The sequence below is a fragment of the Andrographis paniculata genome, unplaced genomic scaffold, assembly GCF_009805555.1.
Source record: "Andrographis paniculata isolate CXL003 unplaced genomic scaffold, ASM980555v1 Contig45END, whole genome shotgun sequence".
Classification (NCBI taxonomy): domain Eukaryota; kingdom Viridiplantae; phylum Streptophyta; class Magnoliopsida; order Lamiales; family Acanthaceae; genus Andrographis; species Andrographis paniculata.
In genome coordinates, this window is record NW_026137579.1 from 947,907 (window position 1) to 967,553 (window position 19,647).

The 19,647-nt window shown below is 35.4% G+C and overlaps 3 protein-coding genes across 4 annotated transcripts; 1 reads left to right on the forward strand and 2 right to left on the reverse strand.

Annotated features, from left to right (window-relative positions):
- The first annotated feature begins 4,027 nt into the window (after positions 1-4,027).
- LOC127251945 (pentatricopeptide repeat-containing protein At4g30825, chloroplastic) lies at positions 4,028-7,460 on the forward strand. Of its 2 annotated transcripts, XM_051275909.1 has the most exons (3): positions 4,034-4,147; positions 4,248-7,117; positions 7,192-7,460. In XM_051275909.1, the coding sequence occupies exon 2, from the start codon at positions 4,279-4,281 to the stop codon at positions 7,039-7,041; it is 2,763 nt and encodes a 920-aa protein (XP_051131866.1). In that variant the 5' UTR covers positions 4,034-4,147; positions 4,248-4,278; the 3' UTR covers positions 7,042-7,117; positions 7,192-7,460. The 2 variants fall into 2 exon arrangements, with proteins under 2 accessions (XP_051131865.1, XP_051131866.1); XM_051275908.1 differs by having other exon boundaries at positions 4,028-7,117.
- A 775-nt stretch (positions 7,461-8,235) lies between these two features.
- On the reverse strand, positions 8,236-9,379 carry LOC127251528 (glycine-rich protein 5-like). Its single transcript, XM_051275259.1, has 2 exons — positions 9,193-9,379; positions 8,236-8,983 (listed from the first exon to the last, which is right to left on the reverse strand). The coding sequence occupies exons 1-2, from the start codon at positions 9,231-9,233 to the stop codon at positions 8,236-8,238; spliced, it is 789 nt and encodes a 262-aa protein (XP_051131216.1). The 5' UTR covers positions 9,234-9,379.
- A 95-nt stretch (positions 9,380-9,474) lies between these two features.
- LOC127251758 (DNA-directed RNA polymerase 3B, chloroplastic) lies at positions 9,475-18,168 on the reverse strand. Its single transcript, XM_051275614.1, has 19 exons — positions 17,195-18,168; positions 16,851-17,054; positions 16,612-16,745; positions 16,305-16,374; positions 15,941-15,999; positions 15,604-15,721; positions 15,163-15,276; positions 14,946-15,074; positions 13,708-14,124; positions 13,392-13,442; positions 13,209-13,279; positions 11,838-11,922; positions 11,578-11,730; positions 11,101-11,175; positions 10,915-11,004; positions 10,745-10,792; positions 10,547-10,661; positions 10,348-10,451; positions 9,475-10,206 (listed from the first exon to the last, which is right to left on the reverse strand). The coding sequence occupies exons 1-19, from the start codon at positions 17,912-17,914 to the stop codon at positions 10,096-10,098; spliced, it is 2,868 nt and encodes a 955-aa protein (XP_051131571.1). The 5' UTR covers positions 17,915-18,168; the 3' UTR covers positions 9,475-10,095.
- Positions 18,169-19,647: the final 1,479 nt, after the last annotated feature.

Consider the following 19,647-nt stretch of genomic DNA (forward strand, 5'->3'; position numbering starts at 1 on the left):
ACTACTTATTAGTACTTTTAATCGAGAATACTACCTCTGTCCCTCTAACAAGAGTATCGTTTGTTTATGTGTACGTTTGAATATTTAGTATATTATATTGATTTGTAATAAAAATATCCTTATATGATGTAATATATAATTATATTGATTTGTAATAATGACAAAAATATTTTTTATAAAAATAATAATATTTATGTAATATATTACAAATTATAATAGTATTTAAACAGTACAATTACTAAATTATAAAATTATATTCTTATTTTAGAATAGAAAATAATATCCTTGGTTAGTATAAAAAATACAATTATTTGAATGAATCGAATGGACGTGAAAATCCATTAAAAAAATAATTTTAATGATTGTTTTAAATAATGAATTACTAGGGGTTTGTTTGCTTAGTGAAATCATTTAAAGATAAATTTCTTTTTATGTGAGTACAGGGTATTGAGTATGTTAGAATATGAAACTGAAATTTTTTATTTCAATCACAAGAATACGCATATATTTATAGTGATATACAGATCGTCTAAATAAGACAAAAATATTACGAATCTCTTAAATAAGATAATTACCATAAATGTAATATATTGTTTTTAAATATATTTTAACACTCTTCATCAAACTCAAAATATGATTGAACAAACTTGAGTTTGTCAAAAGTGACCGAAAAAGATATAGTCGAGATCTTCTACGTATGAATTTGAATTCGCCAAAATTGACTGAGAGTGACGTAGTCGTCAACTGGATTAGAATCAGAAGTAGAACTCTCAACACCGTTATAGTTGAAGACAGGACTCGCTCGCTCACAACAGAACTAGAGCCGAAAATAGGACTCGCTCACTCTATAGAGCTAGGGTTGGAAACAGAACTCCCTCGCTCACAATAGAGCTAGAGTCGGAAATAGCTCCCTCGCTCTCAATAAAGTTAGAGTCGAAAATATGACTCTCAACGGTGTTAGAGTCGAAAGTAGACTCTGTCAGTGGAGTAGTAGAGACGGAGACGACATGAAAATAACAGCATGTCAGTGGAGTAGTAGAGACGGAGACGACATGAAAATAACAGCATGATTGTGAATAAAAGCAAATATGTTAGTAAAATATAAAAATATATACGAGATATAACGGGTTATGGAGGTACCCGGAAAGAATTTGACTCTGATACCAAGTTAGAATATGAAACTAAAATTCTCTATTTCAATAATAAGAATACGTATATATTTACAGTGATATACAAATTGTCTAAATAAGACAAGAATCCTACGAATCTATTAAATAAGATAATTACCATCAATATAATATATTATTTCTAAATATATTTTAACAGAGTTAAAATATAAAATAAATAAATGTATGTGATATATTATTTTTTCTTTAGAAATGTTTTATTGAGAAATGTGTTAAATGTTTTTTGAGATCATATTAATGTAATTTTAAAAATATTTAAATAATTAATTAAATATTATATTTTGTAATATAAGAATACTGTAATTTAAATATATATTTATAAATTAAATAATACAAAAAATAAATAAGCATATTGTTATTTTTCATTATTCTTTTCTTTCAATTTTTATATATAAGGAGAAAAATAAAAAGAGAAAAATCATTTAATTCTCAAGTCTTATCTGACTTAAAAAAAATATTTATATTTCTCTGTCTTTATTTCTCTATACTAAATATACTATTAAAAATATATCAAATGAAAATATTATTTAAATAAAAAATTAAATAACAATTTATTTCAAATCATAACAAAATAATCTTAGTAACAACATGTTGCCGCACAAAATAACGATCGCATTGTGCTTTGAATCGTCGCAATTAAGATTAGTAGAAGAGGACTGTGGAGCATCAAGATCAGACATTTACCAAAGAAGTCATGGAAGTTTGAATATAGAAGCGATACTCAATTCAACACTAGACTTGGTGACAATAATTTGCTTTTTACTACACCAATAACTAAAAAATCACTAAAAAGAAAAGGGCAATGTCTATACTGCGGAGCTAAATCTAAATGGCTGACTAGATGTATTACAAAACTCAAGTAAAATTATGATAATTTTTACTGTCTTAATCCTTCAATATTATATAAACAAAGCCATAATTGTTCTAAATATATATATAATATCACAAGCAACATCTCAATTGTTCCTTGTTAAAATCCAAAATTTAGCTCAAACTTTCACTTACAACCAAACCAAACACACCCTACTTGCTATAAATATATCATTAAATAGATGTGGTTGTTGTTAGATATGGTTGCTATGAATATTTGATGGATGAATACAATGGATTGATACGATTTTTTGTTAATTTTAAATTTGATTAATTATATAATTTTAAATTTAGACTTAAAACATTTAAAACTGAACTAACTAAATTTGATCAGAATCTCCCAATAACTAATTCAAATTATACATATATATATATATATATATATTCAAATTTACTTCTTTCTATCAACCTTCCATAAATTAAATAATCTCATATTTTTATTGCCTTTGGCCTTATAATTGTTTTGGTTCGTTTATAAAAATATGCAATTTTATCCTATAAACTATCATCAAATAAAAATTCAAAGTAAATACAACATTGAACTAAAAAAAGAAAAGAAAAGAAAAAGAAAAAGAACACCCCCTAATTAATTAAATTTTCATGGATTGAAGTAATGCAAATTAGTCAAGGTGGAATAATCCTCCCAAATTCATTTGCATTTAGTCAAGATTTTGGGACAATACATTCTTATCACCTCATATCTTAAAAACATTTACTATTGTATGTGGTCAATGTCGTGTTACACGTTATATATATTATTTTCACTTTGACTAATGTTTCTTGGGGTTAAATTTTCAATAATGCTAATAATAACATAAATCCAATATAAAAGATGTATATATATATATATATTTTTCTTTTCTTTTTCAACTCATTTGGTATATAATCTTAATAATAAATCAATGATATGTATAGAGTGTTTAAAGATTATTGTATTTCAACTCACTTTACTATATAATATAATTCTTTTTAGCGATCGATCGATCTCATTTAACAACATTTTTGGATCAAGATGTCCACATCTGTAAGTACATCTCCATCTCCATCTCATTACAAGGCCATCTAATTTTCCTGCACACATGCCATGTGTTTCTTTCTCATTTTGTAACCTATTTCTGTAACTGCATGCCTTTTGATCGTCTCATCAACATATATACACAGAGACAAATATAGGTTTGGTAGATGTATTAAATTACAAACAATAAATAATTAAATTAAAGATTGTGTCGTATCATCATGTGGGCTAGTGGATCTCATCGATCTCCAAGGAGATTATTAACTATAATGGTTTGCACGAAACCTACATTATATATATTATTATTATTATTAATAAAATAATTTGCAAAAGAATGTAAAATATCACAGGGCAAACATGTGACTCTCAGCCTTTTGACGTTTTTGTTTCTTTGCCATTTATTCACTTTTGTCCTAATCACGTGTTCCTTATTCTTAAAAACATCAGAATTGGAGGTGGTTGTGCACTGAATTGAATTAAAGGTATTTTAGGATATATATATATATAATTGGGGATGATTTTATTATTTTTCACTGAATTTTATGGACTATATATATATAGATATTATCATTTTGAGCTGTATTGATGATAAAAACTAAGTATTTAATCAATATAAAAATATAAATTTAGGAATTATATAATCGACAACGCAACCTTTGACTTTTTATTATTTGCACACTTTAATAAAACATGAAAACTAAAGGCTTGCTATAAGAACATATATATTTGTGTTGGGCTTTAAATAAATACTAGCCCAATTGTTTTTTCAGATTTATTTACTGATTATACATATAGTAAATTTTATGGAAAGTAAAAAATGTAATTTTTTGTGGACAATTAAATATTTAGTATATCATTTTATAAAATAAATAATTTTTAAAATAAATCAAAAGTAATCAAAGCTAGCATTTTATTTATTTATTTATTTTTATCAGAGAGGGAGAGATATTTGTTGGTTGGTTTGACGTCACAAGGAGCCAAACTGTAGCTGCTTTGCTGATTGTTCCTCCACTGCTCTCCACTCCTTCCCGCTATCTTCTCAGCAGCCAGTCGCCATTCCCGCTGTCCAACCAAGGTACGATCTCCATTTGCTCAACGAAACATTGGATGTTTTTCGTTTTCGTAATGGGGATTTCTTCGTTTCCTGCTGAATGCAAATGAATTCAAACACGTAGCTTCAATTGGAGCTGAGGCCAGTTTAGTGCCATGGCCTCTCTGAAGCTCTCTGTTTCTCTCGATAACAACGCTTACGAATCCAAGAAACGCCGCTGTGCTTTGACTTCCGTGGCTTTTACTTCTTGCACGTTGTTTCCTGGTTATGTCAATAGAAGTGGGGCGCCTATCGGGAAGTCATTTTGTGAATTGAAGCAACTGAGGGTTCGTAAATTGGAAAGCGAGTGTTTGGATCCAGCCGATTCTAAGTCAGATTGCGTTCAGAAAGATAATGGTAGGAAGAATCGTATGGGTGATGATCGTAATTTGATTTTAGAACGCTCAGATTTTCGAAGTCGTGAAGGTAGAACGAGTATCTGGAGGAGGTTCCGGAGTGTGAAGACCGTTAGGAAAACTGTGAAACCGAAGAATGAACAAAAGTCTTCGATTGGTGAAGAAAAACGTGTCCTTAATGGTGAAATTTCCTTAGATTTTCAAGATGTTGCGACTGAAACGAGCATTAAACAATGCAATCTGATATTAGAACAACTTGAGAAAAGCAGCGATAGCAAGGCTTTGAGATTCTTCGAGTGGATGAAGCTCCATGGGAAGTTGAAGAACAATTCGATTGCCTATAATTTAATTCTTAGGGTTTTGGGCAGAAAAGGGGACTGGGATCAAGCAGAAGCCGTTATTTATCACATGCTTACCGACTCAGGTTGTGTGGTCAATCATCAGGTCTTCAACACCCTGATATATGCTTGTTACAAGAATGGACTTGTGGATGCTGGAGCTCAGCGGTTCAGGACAATGTTGGATCATAAGATTCAGCCGAATGTTGCTACTTTTGGTATGCTTCTGTCTCTTTATCAAAAGGGTCGGGCAGTTGACGAAGCAGAGTTTGCATTTAATAAGATGAGGGATCTGAAAATAGTATGCCATTCTGCTTATTCGGCCATGATCACAATTTATACACGCCTCGGCCTGTATGACAAAGCAGAAGATGTTATTGGTTTTCTGAGAAAAGATGGAGTGGTTTTGAATAAGGAGAACTGGTTGGTTCTATTGAATGCTTATTGCCAGAGGGGCAATTTGGGTGAAGCTGAGAAAGTGTTGTGTGCAATGAAGGAGGCTGGATTTTCTCTCCACATGGTTGCATACAATACGATGATCACTGGATATGGGAGGGCGTCAATGATGGATAATGCAGATAAATTGTTCCAAAGCCTTAGAGGACTCGGTCTTGAGCCGGATGAGACAACATATAGGTCTATGGTTGAAGGCTGGGGTCGAGCAGGAAATTATAAACAGGCAAAGTATTACTATATGGAGCTCAAGAGGTCGGGCTTTAAACCCAATCCTTCAAACATGTACACAATGGTAAAATTGCAAGCCAAGCATGAAGATGAGGAGGGCGCTGTCAGGACTATTAGTGACATGTTACTGGTCGGCTGTCCAAAGTCTTCCATTCTTGGGATTGTTTTGCGGGCATATGAGAAAGCTAACAGACTCAATAAGATACAGTCGATATTGGAAGGCCCACTTTATGATCATGTACTTAAAAATCCGACAACTTGCACGATACTTGTTACAGCTTATGTCAAACATTGCCTGGTTGATGATGCATTGAAAGTTCTGAGAGAAAAACTGTGGGAAGATCCGGTATTTGAGGATAACTTGTACCACCTCCTCATATGTTCATGCAAAGATTCTGGTCATCTTGAGGATGCAGTCAAAATATTTACTTCCATGCCCAATACTGCGACGCCAAACTTAAATATCTTCTGCACCATGATTGATATCTACAGTAAAATGAACCTGTTTCCTGAAGCTGAAAATCTGTACACTGAGTTGAAGACTTCAGGTGTCGAACTGGACATGATAGCCTTCAGCATTATAGTAAGAATGTATGCCAAGTCTGGGTCTTTGAAAGAAGCCTGCTTTGTTCTGGACATTATGCAGGCACAGAAGAATATTGTTCCTGACTTTTATCTTCTCTGTGATATGCTCCGCATTTATCAGCTTTGTGGAATGCATGATAAATTGGCCACTATGTACTATGAAGTTTTGAAAAACGGTGAAATTTGGGATGCTGAGATGTATAATTGTGTCATAAACTGCTGTGCCCAGGCATTGCCGGTTGATGAACTTTCGAGGCTTTTTGATGAAATGATTTGCCGAGGATTTGCACCTAATACCATTACAATTAACGTCATGCTCAATGCTTATGGGAAGTCCAGGCTATTTGAGAGGGCAAAGAAGGTATTTTGGATGGCTAAGAAATGGGGTTTAATTGATGTTGTATCTTACAATACTATTATAGCTGCGTATGGGAAAAACAAATACTTGAAGAACATGTCAGCTACTATTAGGAAAATGCAATTTGATGGCTTCTCCGTCTCTCTTGAAGCCTACAATTGCATGTTGGACGTGTATGGGAAAGAAGGTGAAATGGATAAATTCAGAAGTGTCTTGCAGAGGATGAAAGCCTCTAATTGTGGCTCCGATCACTACACTTACAATATCTTAATCAACATCTATGGAGAGCAAGGATGGATTGATGAAGTTGGCCATGTACTGGAAGAGTTAAAAGAATCTGGAATTGGTCCGAATTTGTGCAGCTACAACACACTGATAAAAGCATATGGGATTGCTGGAATGATGGAAGATGCTGTGGCTTTGATCAAGGAAATGAGGCAAAATGGAATAGAACCTGACAGGAAAACCTACACCAACTTGATCACAGCCCTCAAAAACAATGATATGTTTTTGGAGGCTGTAAAATGGTCCTTGTGGATGAAGCAGTTGGGATTGTGAGGGCTGTATGAATGCCGACTCATGGTTGTGCTCCTTTACACTTTGTTCCATCTCCTGCTCAGAAATTAATGCCACAGTAAGTATTATTTTTCCTCGTAATTAGTCTGAATTTGCTATGAAGAAAATGCTCTAAACGTTACTCTTTTCTAGGAGATGACTCTCGACATTGCATAACGGGGAGCAGATTCATCGAACACATACAAGTTCTGTCGTGTGTTTGGTACTATAGCCTTATTATAAACTAGGTATGATGTCTCTACTCTACAGCACCTTTTACCCATACACCCTAAGTAGGATGAGCTCCATCTTTTGACTGTTAATATTTTGTAATTGATGTTAATTTTGTTATAATTGGAAAATACACTCATTATCTGTATCATCACCTCTATACGAAAATATAGAAAGCCTTTTTACCCATACATGCACAACATTTTCTTGCAGTCTTTTCTGTGAATTACAGTATCAGTATGTAAAATCTGTACAGAAATCCATATTGCATTGTGATTCTGTCATATACATTGGCATATATTAAGCCATTTGCCTCTGAAAATTTTCTTCTTTACCAGATTTCTTGATCCTCTTAAGAAACCCTACAACTTGATCCACATGGATTACATACTACATATAATTTTAATGGGTTGCCACAAGGTTTTATGAGGAGTCACAAAGCTTCTTCATGTACATGTTGTGTAAGCAAAATGTCATCCTTTCTTGCCTATGATAGTAGAGTGAGAAAATTAACTCTATTGTGAAGTTTGATTCCCATTTCTATTAGCATTTTGTTTTAGCTTCTGCCCACAAGCCCACCTATTGGTCCCTTCATTTTGTTCATGCCACCAAAATTTATTTCTCTCTTTGAATTTATTAGTTTTGGTAAAAGGGACCTCAACTATACATCTACCACTTATCTTTTTTACTTTTATTCCATTAATTTATTCAACTTTCTCTACTTGCATTTTCAGATGAAATTTGTAGTTTCTTGTTACTGTAGCTTCCAGAGTGCAGATCAATAAAGCAATAACTGATGATCTTTAACTGAAGACAACACAGGAATTTCGTCAGTCCCAAACTGAGGTTACCAACACACAAGAAAAGTAAGAAACAAACCACTGGCGCCATTCATAATTGAAAAAAAAAAAAAAAAACACTCTTGAAAGACGAAAGAAAGACAACACTGAATCAGCTTGTTTAAGTTCATGGCTTCTTTGGCACATTCCCTCCGCCGCCGCCGCCAATACCTCCACCAAAACCTCCTCCACCATAACCTCCGCCGGCTCCACCTCCACCGAAACTGCCGCCGCCCCCAAATCCACCACCGGCACCCCACCCACCGCCAACACCACCACCTACGCCTCCACCAGCTCCTCCTCCGATGCCGCCACTGATTCCTCCTCCCGGGCCACAACCAATTCCTTTATCCATTCCTCCACTTCCACCACCCACCCCACAACCAACCCCTCCACCCCCACCAATGCCGCCGCCCGAACCACCCCCAACCCCACCCCCTCCACCTGTCCCACCTCCCGATCCACCGCCAATCCCACCACCACCTCCGCCATTCCCTTTACCTATCCCACCTCCATGACCTACACCGCCACCGCTGCCACCCCCTATACCTCCCCCTACTCCATCATGGTGATGCTTTTTTCCCTTCTTGTGATGATGCTTTCCCAAGCCATGACCTCCACCACCACCACCTCCACCAATTCCGCCACCACCACCACCACCGATGCCGCCTCCAACACCGCCACTGCCGCTTCCTACACAGGCTGCAGGGCTCCCATCATCGTTGAACCACTGCGGCTGCTTCTCAATAGCTCCACCAACTCTCCCCGATACAGTCTCCGCCGCCACCACCGCCGCCAAAACAGCGATCAGAAACCCCGCCGGAAACGTTCTCATCCCTCCCACCCTCTTCTTGATCATTCCCATTATTGTTCCCCTGCAAGTACATATGATCTCTCACCCCTCGTGGCTTTATAAGCAAATTGCCAAACCCCACCCCCCCATTAATTACAAACATTGATTATATATTCTCCCCAACCAATTATCAAATAGCTCGAATACCCAACACATATTGTACGTGAATATATACATCACATATACATATATATATGTATATGTGTATGTATATGTGATCCCTTACCCTACCCCGTCAGCATCCAATTCCATGCATGCATGCAAGCATTCATGGCCACCTCTCTCAAAGGGAAATTCTTTTGTCATGGGAAACAAGAAGCCTGCCTTGTAATAATACAAAAAGTTGTCTAGTTTCGGGTGCTATTGACTTTCCTCACAGATTGTGTTAGCAGCTCAGCATCACTTTTTCAATTAATGCTGTTCCTGTTCAACCAGACGATCTCTGGTTATTTGAGCCACAATTAATTCGAATCATGCCTGCTGTAATTTATTCAAATTCGATTTGCAACCAAATGTGAAACTTTTGCCAGCATCAGCTCAAAATTACGTAGCATTTCATCATCAAGATGATACATCAACGGGTTGAACAAAAGCCAAGAAACTATACATAATACCTTCTTCTCTATCTTAACTAACAAAAGTTCTCTTTAAAAATAAATAAATAAATAAAAACGTAAAAATTGCATCTATACACGTCGAAGTCACAGTTAGACGACCATTGAATCAGAATTATGATCCAATCTCTTGCTAAGACCATTATTCTTCTCTACTCTTTTCTGAGTCCTGAGCAGAAAATCAGTACTCAGTTCTAAATTATTGCCGGCAACCTTTGCAAGATCGCACATAATATGATCGGTAGCTGGAAATTAATTTCAGGCTTCACCTCTCACTGTGGATCCCGAATCAGAACCTGAGTCTACCCAAAAAATTTTGCAGAGAGCAACGGGCGTGACATCATTATTTATACCCTACGGACGGGAAAAATCCAAAGCAACCAGTCCCAGGATAGATATCTTCAGCTTCCATCCCTTGCCCGGGTAAATCCCATGGACAGGCAATGGCGCCATCATGGTACAACCTCTCTTCAACAGATTAAAACACTCCACCAGAGTGTAGGCACAATGAAGGATCTGATTAGTTGAAGAAGTAGGGAGATTCAAGAACCCTATTAAGATCAAAGTCTCCTCTAATGGGGAGAGGTGGGAATGTCAGTGTCGGGTGTGATGTCTGGAAGCTTTCGAGCAGCTGCACATTCAGTCAGCATTAAAAAGTGCAAGTAAATCATCTTTATGACAAAACTTAACCAGAGTTTATGTAAATTAAGTAAAAGTTGAAGCATCAAGGGTGTCGATCATAAAATGTTACTCAAGGGGTTTAATTGCTTACATTTTCCAAAATTGGCTCACTGTACAGATCCACGAATTTTTGCCTTAGTATCTGATTCATTCTGTCGACATCACATGCATGGGTCCAAAATGAATCGTGAACGCCTGTATTATGTAGATCATGAGGTCAATAAATATAGTTCAATCCAACTGACCAAGAATAAAGCCACTTCTTAGAAATATAATGATGGCATGCGAACCTGCAAAGCACAGGCCGGCATCTCGGCAAGCAATGGCAGTCATCATCATGTGGGAACCATCTAGTGAGTGCACAAAGTTGGGAGGGAAGGCAGTTCTTTGCTTCCTTACTTCAACCTAGAACCAATCATTTCAATACGATAACATATACTAGCCATGGCCACACAAGATAAATTAGGGAAGTGTTGTATCCAACTTACAGATTCCCCCTCGCGCTGCAAAGCCAAAACCTGAAGAGAAGTTCTAATCTGCATTGCATATGGGAAACCAAAAACCACATTATTGTAACAAAATTTGGAGAATGCAAGTATCGATCTAGTAACAAATTTCCAAATATTTAAAATACAAGCTTCCTTCATGAAGCACTTACAACATGACGTTCATTTTTAAAATAGGGTTGCACAACTGGGAGGCCAAGTGGAGTTGTCCAACGTACAGGTTCATTTGCTGATGCAATAATCTGAAAATTTTACAAAACAATTCTTAGTTAATAAAATTCACTGAACATCAGAAACTCTTCACATCATGTTATATTTCATGAGACTTCTTCACAAACCTTGGCACAGTCACCAAGCCAACCCATTATAGCTCGTGCAGCTTCAAATAACTCCCCAAGGGCAGCCAGCGTTACCTGTGTGCAGTTTTTAACACATTAAAATAATGTAAGAAAAATCCTTTCTCTTAGTTCTAATCAGACCGTAGCCAAGGATGCATAAGTTACATTCTTGCAACAAGGTTAAGCCTTTCTCTGATGCTCAGTACCACATTCTTTATAATATTTTTTGAATGAAGTTATCCTATGACATCTGAGTATCTAACTACATTTACACATTTTAATCCTCAACAGCTGAATCAAAATATTTATTACTTTATCTGGACCAGACAGAAAGCAGAGTAGTCACTAATCAATACTATCGAGTAGTCAAAGACTTGCAAGGAACAGACTGACAGGGAGGGAGTGGGAAAAAAAAATAATGTTCTTGATGTTACATATATATATATAAAAACTATTGTTTTGGTTCATGATACTCACTTTAGCAGCATAACATGATGCTTTGAAGAGCAGTCTGTCATCAGTAATGAGACCCTTCTCCTGCAATCTTCTTTTGATCTGCTCGCGTGCACCAACGTAAGTGACACCATACACAGATGTCATCACCGTCTGTTTAACGAGTTTCCTATCCACCTGAAGAAACTTCAAATCTCAAGGTCTCGTTGCAATGAATTCTTAAGACCTTACAAGTAACACTTTAGTTCTCTCAAAACCATAATTTACAGAAAGAAATTTTTGACCTGGCCGATTAAGAGTTTGGCTACCATAGCTGTTGGATTTGTCTCTGGATTCTTCTCACTATCTTTTTTCATGATGATATGAACCCTGAATGACAAAAAACTATGTTGACTTACCCAAATGGGTAAAGTGATAAAAACTAAATTGAAAGAAGCAAGCATTAACGGAAGAAGAAATCACTAATCCATTTAATCGCATTATCCAGAAGGATTGTAAGGAATAATTTAAACTAAAGCTGTTCCCACCAACCAATTAAGCATTTTTGGTCATTTCTATTAATTGATTTCTTATTTCCTGAAACGACACATAGGGAGCAAAAAAGTTAATTCTGATTGGCCTTTAAACAAGGTTCTGTTGCTTAATTCTCGTTTTGGACTTCAGCAATTGTCTGGAGCTGTATCAAAATCTAAAACTGCTCAGCTGGAAGTAAATTGAAACCTGAAGCTCTTTATTAGATTACTACCAGTAAATTAGTAATAGATTTCCGCATATCCAGGCACAGAATGACCACTAAGATGTCCCAACAATTAGACCATCCCCAACCCATTCTTCATTTTTGCAGTAGCTACAGTAAAAATGCAGTTGATCTACAGTAATTTTATTCCAACCGTAAACTTCAATTTTTCACTCTAAAAAGTATATTTCCTATATATTCCTCTTTTATATTATTTTATATAACTATTTATATTTATAAATTACACCTCAATTTTAATTTATTTTTACAATATAACCAAAATATATATAATTACACATTATTTTTAAAAAACTATATAATTATATATCACTTTGCGAAAGGTAAAATTATATCACTTTAAAAAAAATAAAATTATACATTATTTTAAAAAATAAAATTATATCACTTTCCAAAAAATAAAATAATATATAATTTTTCAAAAAAAATAAAATTATATATAGTTTTCTAAAAAAATAAAATTACACAATATACTCAAAAAAAAAAAACAAAAATACACAATCACCACAAAACACCACACAAACTCTACTCCAAAAATTGAGTGGAGTGTACAGTGTTACTCGGGCTGCAAAAATGGGGGGGAATTTTGGGGTGGGTTGGAGCCCCTCCCCCCCAATTTTTGCACAACCCACTGTGCAGTGGGTTGGAGTTGCCCTTATGCTTCGAACAGAAATCTTTCAATACCATTTACCTGTCTTGTGGAATCAAGCATAAATATATTTTGACTTTAAATTTCTAAGAATGCTTTAATTATATGATTTCCTATACCGTTGATGTAATTGGGGTTTTGATTGGAGAAGGCAAAGAATTGTGATTCAGACCATAAAATAGCCTAATTTCAATAATCCACTTTTGTTGATTTCTAAAACTTAAAAACTATAAATCTAAACAATTAAACAACCTCTCGGCAATTTCTGAGTACACATCAGCAGGTTTGTCTCCAGCAACTAAATTCACAGCAGCAGCTTCAAACTGAAACACAAGACAGGTACTTGGTAAGCAGGATCCAAACAAAACATCAAGGAAACTACTTGCTTTTAATTTGAAATTGCATATAAACAAAGTAATTTAACATATGGCATACACTGTCCCTCCCTAGAGCTGAATAGTGCTGAAGTCCATTGCATGACCCATCCTATGATTGAGAAAAAAAAAGTCAGGAAATTAAAATGTGGGTGGCGGGGGGAGAACAGTAATTTTAGATAAATAAGAGGTATAGATTCCTTATCTATAAAACAACCGCACCTTGCCCTCCCCCACCCCTAGCCATACAAAAATAAAACAATCTATAACAAACATAAACCAATATCTGCAGTAAAGGCTGCCATATGGTAGTTGCAAATCATGTCCTGTACTCAGAAACCATATTTAACTAACTTTTATGATGTATCAAGGCATACCTGATGAATAGGCAAGTGAGAGATAACAGTATGTGGAGATGGACTTCGAAGGGCTTCTGATAGATTAATGCAAGCAGCTAAGCACTGAAAAGGATCCTCAGCCTTTAACCACCACCGATTTCCATTGAGAGGGTTATCAGCAGAATCCAAAATCTCTGATATATTGTTTTCTACAAATGACAAGCGTCCATCATACGAAAGCTTTTCAACTCCTCCTCCATAGAGGTTTGCCAAATGTATTTTTAGCCATCGTAAACCCGACGTTCCCAACGGACGGCCTTCAGCAAATTCAAGAATTCCTCTACACAGATCACAACTAAGGTGATTCAAATGTGGGTGCATGGGATATGCACGTCCTCGAAAATCAAGATTGTGGGGATAGTAAAAACCATCCTCATCTTTCATCTTTCGAGCAACCTGATTTTACAGAACACAGCTTAGATACCATTTTGTCACATAAGAATAGAGGTGTGGATGTGCATGTGTATCAGTGTATGTGTACAAGTGCAAGTGCATGTGCATACACTCATAAATTTGAAACAGAAGCATTACCGTATGATGATCTTTCAGACCAAATTTGCATGCAGACAAAAATTATTTATATGATTATAAAAAGTTATAATATATTTTCTTTTATTATTATATTACATTGATACATAATTTAAATATATTCAAAAAATTTCAAATTAATATTCTAATTCAAATAATTATTTTAAATAATAAAGCCCAATGAATTTATTTACCCAATGGCGAGTTAGGAATTATAATAATATTAGCTTATCCCATTCAAATCATCTGAAAGGAGATGAACATTAAAATTACACTAGGTTAAAATTTTCTGCACAAGTAAATGAGAAATTGTGTTATAAATTTTCTATTAAAACTCATCCAAGCATTAAATGAAACTATGGAATCAAATAATATTTGCAATGGATCTATCCAATTATAAATTCGAAACTAGGAGCTTGTTTACTCTAGGTTTTTCCCCAAATTTTTATTATTTAATCTCTCATTTCCCTCAAAAACTTCACGTCTGGCATCCATGTTTCATGCAAGACATCACATCCAACCACTTCACCTCAAAAAATCATAACTAAAAAGACCAATTAAAAAAAAAAAAAAACACCCTAGGAGTCCAACTGATTTCAGATTCCACAGACTAAATGGTACCAGAACTGCAGCATTATGTGCAATCTAAGTCAAATTTACTTCGGACAGTAGAACATAAAGGGACTTACAGAGAGCTTTAGTTCCGTGTCACATCTTTGAGAATGCCTCTCCTGATTGATTTTCTTGGCCTTCCTCATGCTCCATTTCCACTTCTTTACTTCTTTCACATCATCTGAAACCAGCTCGGGCAATGGAACCTAGAATACCACACCCCAAATAGCACTAACACTTGAAACACATGCAATATCGTGTTCAGAGAATATATGAATATATACATGCACCTACATCATTCCGATTCACCAGACCAGCTATATTACCACCAGCTGCCCAAATGCTCTCCACTACATCTAAAATCTGCTTGTTCACTCTCCACTTAGTGTTCCCTAGAGTATCAAGGGCCTGAATCAATGAAAACCAAACATGATTACAATCTTTAACACATAAAACGAACAGAGAAATTAAGCAACAAGTATCTCATGAAAGGTGAAGAGTGAACTTGAATCACTCAAGAAATGATAAACAATGTTGTGAGAAGCTGACACTCATTTTTACAGGGCATTGAAAACTAATTAAGTTTAAATAAGGCGTGTTTGCCCTCACTAGCAAGAAGCATATATTTTAGCCATTTTATAGGAAGCTGGATGTGTTCTCACTTTGTTTGTATAAACTAGTCTACACAGAAAAACTATGTGCGTAACAAAAAATTTTTGATAAATATAACTACACCTCATAAACTTTTTGCATTTGTTTTGCTGGAGTGGTTTTAATAGCCTCCTGTTGCTTTTCTGACCCATGAGTACGCATCAAATATGAAGGCAGATATAGGTAACCGCCTTTGGCATACCTGAAAGAATGCTAAAGACAATAGGGATGAGAAGAAAGCTTAAAAAATAAGTAGCAGCTCTGGTGATCCTCTGCCCTGTCACTCACTGAGTACAACAGGGATTTGATACTACAGAACCATACAAATTACTTGCTATCTCTATATTGATTATATATCTCATCACTTCGCTACAGATAAAATAAACAAGATATATTACTCAAAAGGTGGAGCAAAATATACCCTCGCCATTTATTGGGTCGTACAAGCATTGGCACATAAGGAATAATCATATGCCTAACCTGCATAAACCATAGAATACAAATGCTTACATTAATATTTAAGAAGAAAAAACAAAAAGAAAAAAAAGGAAGTCAATCTCAGAAGAATAAACCAAAATCTAGTTTCATTTCAACATAGAAAGCATAGCTTGTCTTTACTCAACAACAAATTTCAAGAAATAATTGACTCTCAATTCTCAAGTATGAGTTAGAAAAGGAAATTGGCAGTTTGGCACAATTCATATGCACCATTTAATTAGCCAAATATAAAAGTTTTCCAAAATGCTTCCATTAAGAAGGAATAAATTAACACTGGTTTGACTCACAGTTTTATCAAGCCCATCGAGGACCAGAGGATCACATTCTATCACTCCATACCTCTTCACAATGTTCTGCCTGAAAGAGAAAAGATAGGCATTCATATACAGAAAACTGGATTTCAATTAGTGAACTATCTTCAGGTAATGTTTATTCCAGACATTAAGACGTATGTAAAGAACCAACAAATGATAAAAGCGTGCATAACACTAGCCAGCATTGTCAAGGACATCCATAACATACATAATGAAAAAATAACAATAAAAATCATGGGAGTTATTATTTTTTAGCACACTTTGTAATTAGGATTCTCACCCTTGCTCTTTCATTGCCACCTTGAAAATATGCCGAAATGCTGGTCGAACATCAGGTGGACCGTCAGGTGATTGACTGACTGGAGTTTGTACATAAGCACTTTGTGTTAACAACTCTATCAAACAGCATCCTAGCTGCACAACATATAGATTATACCCCACAAAGAAATAAAGGTGCCGAATCACTAATCTCTAAATTCTCAAATATTGTTATAAGAGACTGAATGAAAGTGTTCAAACCTTTGCCTGTTTATCTCGGCCCCAGGACTTAGGTTCCTCGTTTCTTACAAGCTTCTTCACTTCAATCATCTTGTTCCTTTTAAGTAAGCTTTGTACTCTTTTTCGCATAATTGCAGTTTCCTTACTTGAATCTTCTTGGGTTTCAGCCACAGTATTCGTTTTCTCACTCTTTTTTGTTTTCTTCAAGAAGTTTTGAATTCTAATCTGGCCAAAGAAATACATTTACAAACTAACATTTAGGCAGAATCAGGTGTAGGCTTATGCGACAGGGGTGGGAACATAATTAAATGACATAGCTTCATTGTCGAAAAAGATGGAACTGAATGAAAGTATCAAATACTCACTTCATGCTCGATTGCTATTCCAATTTGAATTGCAGCCTCAACCACGCGCACACATCTATCATCCTTCCCCCCCATCATCAGCAATCCCATTATCTTGTGCATCACAATGACAGCCATTTTCTCCGCCGGCAAAGCATTTATGTATGGGGCGAAAGCCTGCCTATGCTTCCTTGGCTTCTTTGAATTCTGCCTTTTTTCAATAGCTTCCTTCAAAGGCTCAAACCACCCCAACATCAACTTCTTAACATGAGGCAGATTCGGAGCCAATTTTTTCTCACACATTTCCCTCTCCAATTCACTATACTCGTGCACCTTATTCTCCCAAGCCTCCGTCTCAGCCTTTACCTGCCTCCTCCTAAGCAATTGGTACTTCCGCCTCTCCATTTCTTGGAACTCTATTTTGACCCCAACTCCATTCTTGCCCCGGTACAGCAGGCTTTTCATAAAGAAGGAAGCAATCCACGGGGGCTCTCGAATAAAAACCCTGCCTTTGGATTCTTTCTTGGACTCGGAGGGATACGGGTACCTCTCTGGGATTACTTGTAAGGTCGAAAGCTTGTCTGGGCTTTCGGGGAAATTGTCGTCGGTAGAGTCTGCCACAGGGGGCGGCAAAAGAGAAGCAGAATTATGAATGGTCGGAAGCTTCAAGGCGTGGGGGAAAGAGGAAGAAGACGGCTGTGCCCCCTGCGGAAATCCATTAATTTCAGGAGTTGTCTTCATTGAAACGAAATTTAGCTTCTTGGGAAGCTTCCATTGCGAAGAATCGCGGGTGGCGTGGCATTGAGCTCTAGGGCCCGGAGAAAATGGCACTATCGAAGCCAGAATTGCGCGAAGATGGTGCGGTGGCTACCGCCCTGACAGGCCGACTGTGGATAAGAGAGAGATATGGTGGGAGAGACGATGAAGCCAATTCCAAACCTCTCCTAAACCCTATTGCAAAACTGCAGATATTTTACAATATCTTCTGCTGCTAGTTTAAAAAATAGAAATAGAATAAACTGCTGCTTCAGGTGTTACAATTTGGTGCCAAATGTTTTTAATAGTATTATATACATTTAATTGGGCCAATCCTACGTGAAACGTAAGGCCCATCAAGCTATAAGAAGCCCATGTAGTATACTTTGTCAAGAGCCCTAATTTAAAATTTTCTCAATTGATTTTTCAAATAAAAAAAATAATAATAATGTTACTAGCTTGGTATTAAACAATACTAATGAAATTGATAAATTCATGGTCGGTGTAAGAAAATAAATATTTTTAGCAAACATGCACCTTCTTTAGACTTTTTATGAGTCTACCATTATTATTTATGTATAATTATTTATATATACACACACATAGTGATGATGGCTTGACTCCATTTGTAATCATTCTCATAAAACTGTGCAAACTCATTGAAAAGATAAATAGAGCTTCGATTTCAAATCAGTACCATATCTTATTTTTATTTTTTTAGAGAGAAAAATAAAAATGAAGCCACTATTTCAATAAAATAAACAAATGAATTAGAACACATGAGCCAATAACTCCCCCCTGCCCACACTATGATCTTTTAACATTTTATATAGTGAGTGCTGTAATAATAGTCATTTGCATTTAATATTTGGCCTTTTCTAACTTTCCTCTCAAATCTCCAACATATTTATGCAATAATTGTATCATATTTAGTACTCTTGACTTGTTTACAGTTACATATAAACATTAATGGACAAGTTGTGTTGAGGATATGAAGTAGATAAAATTTTCAGAAAAAGCTCAAAGACCCTTTTGAGAAAAAGCTTGTCAATGTGGCCTATGAGCTAAATATATTGACAATGTGACCTATATTACACACACACACATATATATATATATATATATAAATATAAATAAATGTGTGTATTGATTAAATTGAAAACGAAGGAAATTGCTAGTATCATATATCATCCCATCAAGTGGGCAACATGTAATATAAAGTCACACACATCAACAAGTGGCCTAGTTAATGTATAGTTACATATATACATACATAGTCAAATTTCAACTCCATTTCCATAAGTAATTATAGGGTTTTCTTTCCATTTACAATCAGTACAATTGAAGTCGTCACCAAACTTCAAAACTAGGGTTCCACCAAGATTTCATTTGATTTGATTGAACTCACCTATATATTTTTGTTGCCCTAATAAAATTTATTTAATATAGACTCAAAAAATAACAGTTAGTAAATTCTGAGGTTATAAAAAAATAAAGTGTTTGTCATTGGCCGACATGTGCACCGGCAATGCATCATTCTAATTGAGCAGTTCATCCTCAAACCCACGAAGCATAATATAGCATGCTGTCTTAATTAATATAAATATAAATATAAATATTTTAATTATATATGTTTAACAACTCATTTTCCACTAATCGCACTATTTAATTAATCTTTAGCAGCAGCAAAGAAGAACAAAATTAAAGCTAGAGATAGT

Bases quoted from the DNA above. Each gene is read 5' to 3' on its own strand.
- LOC127251945 (XM_051275908.1), top strand. From the start codon at position 4,279: ATGGCCTCTCTGAAGCTCTCTGTTTCTCTCGATAACAACGCTTACGAA.
- LOC127251758 (XM_051275614.1), bottom strand. From the start codon at position 17,914: ATGAAGACAACTCCTGAAATTAATGGATTTCCGCAGGGGGCACAGCCG. The intron at 15,277-15,603 runs GTGTAGTTATAT...TCATTGATTCAG, and splicing joins AAATGCAAAAAGTTTATGAG to GCCCTTGATACTCTAGGGAA. The intron at 11,005-11,100 runs GTTTGTGAAGAA...TAAAATTTTCAG, and splicing joins GGCTTGGTGACTGTGCCAAG to ATTATTGCATCAGCAAATGA.
- LOC127251528 (XM_051275259.1), bottom strand. From the start codon at position 9,233: ATGAATGCTTGCATGCATGCATGGAATTGGATGCTGACGGG. The intron at 8,984-9,192 runs GTAGGGTAAGGG...ATGTACTTGCAG, and splicing joins TGGAATTGGATGCTGACGGG to GGGAACAATAATGGGAATGA.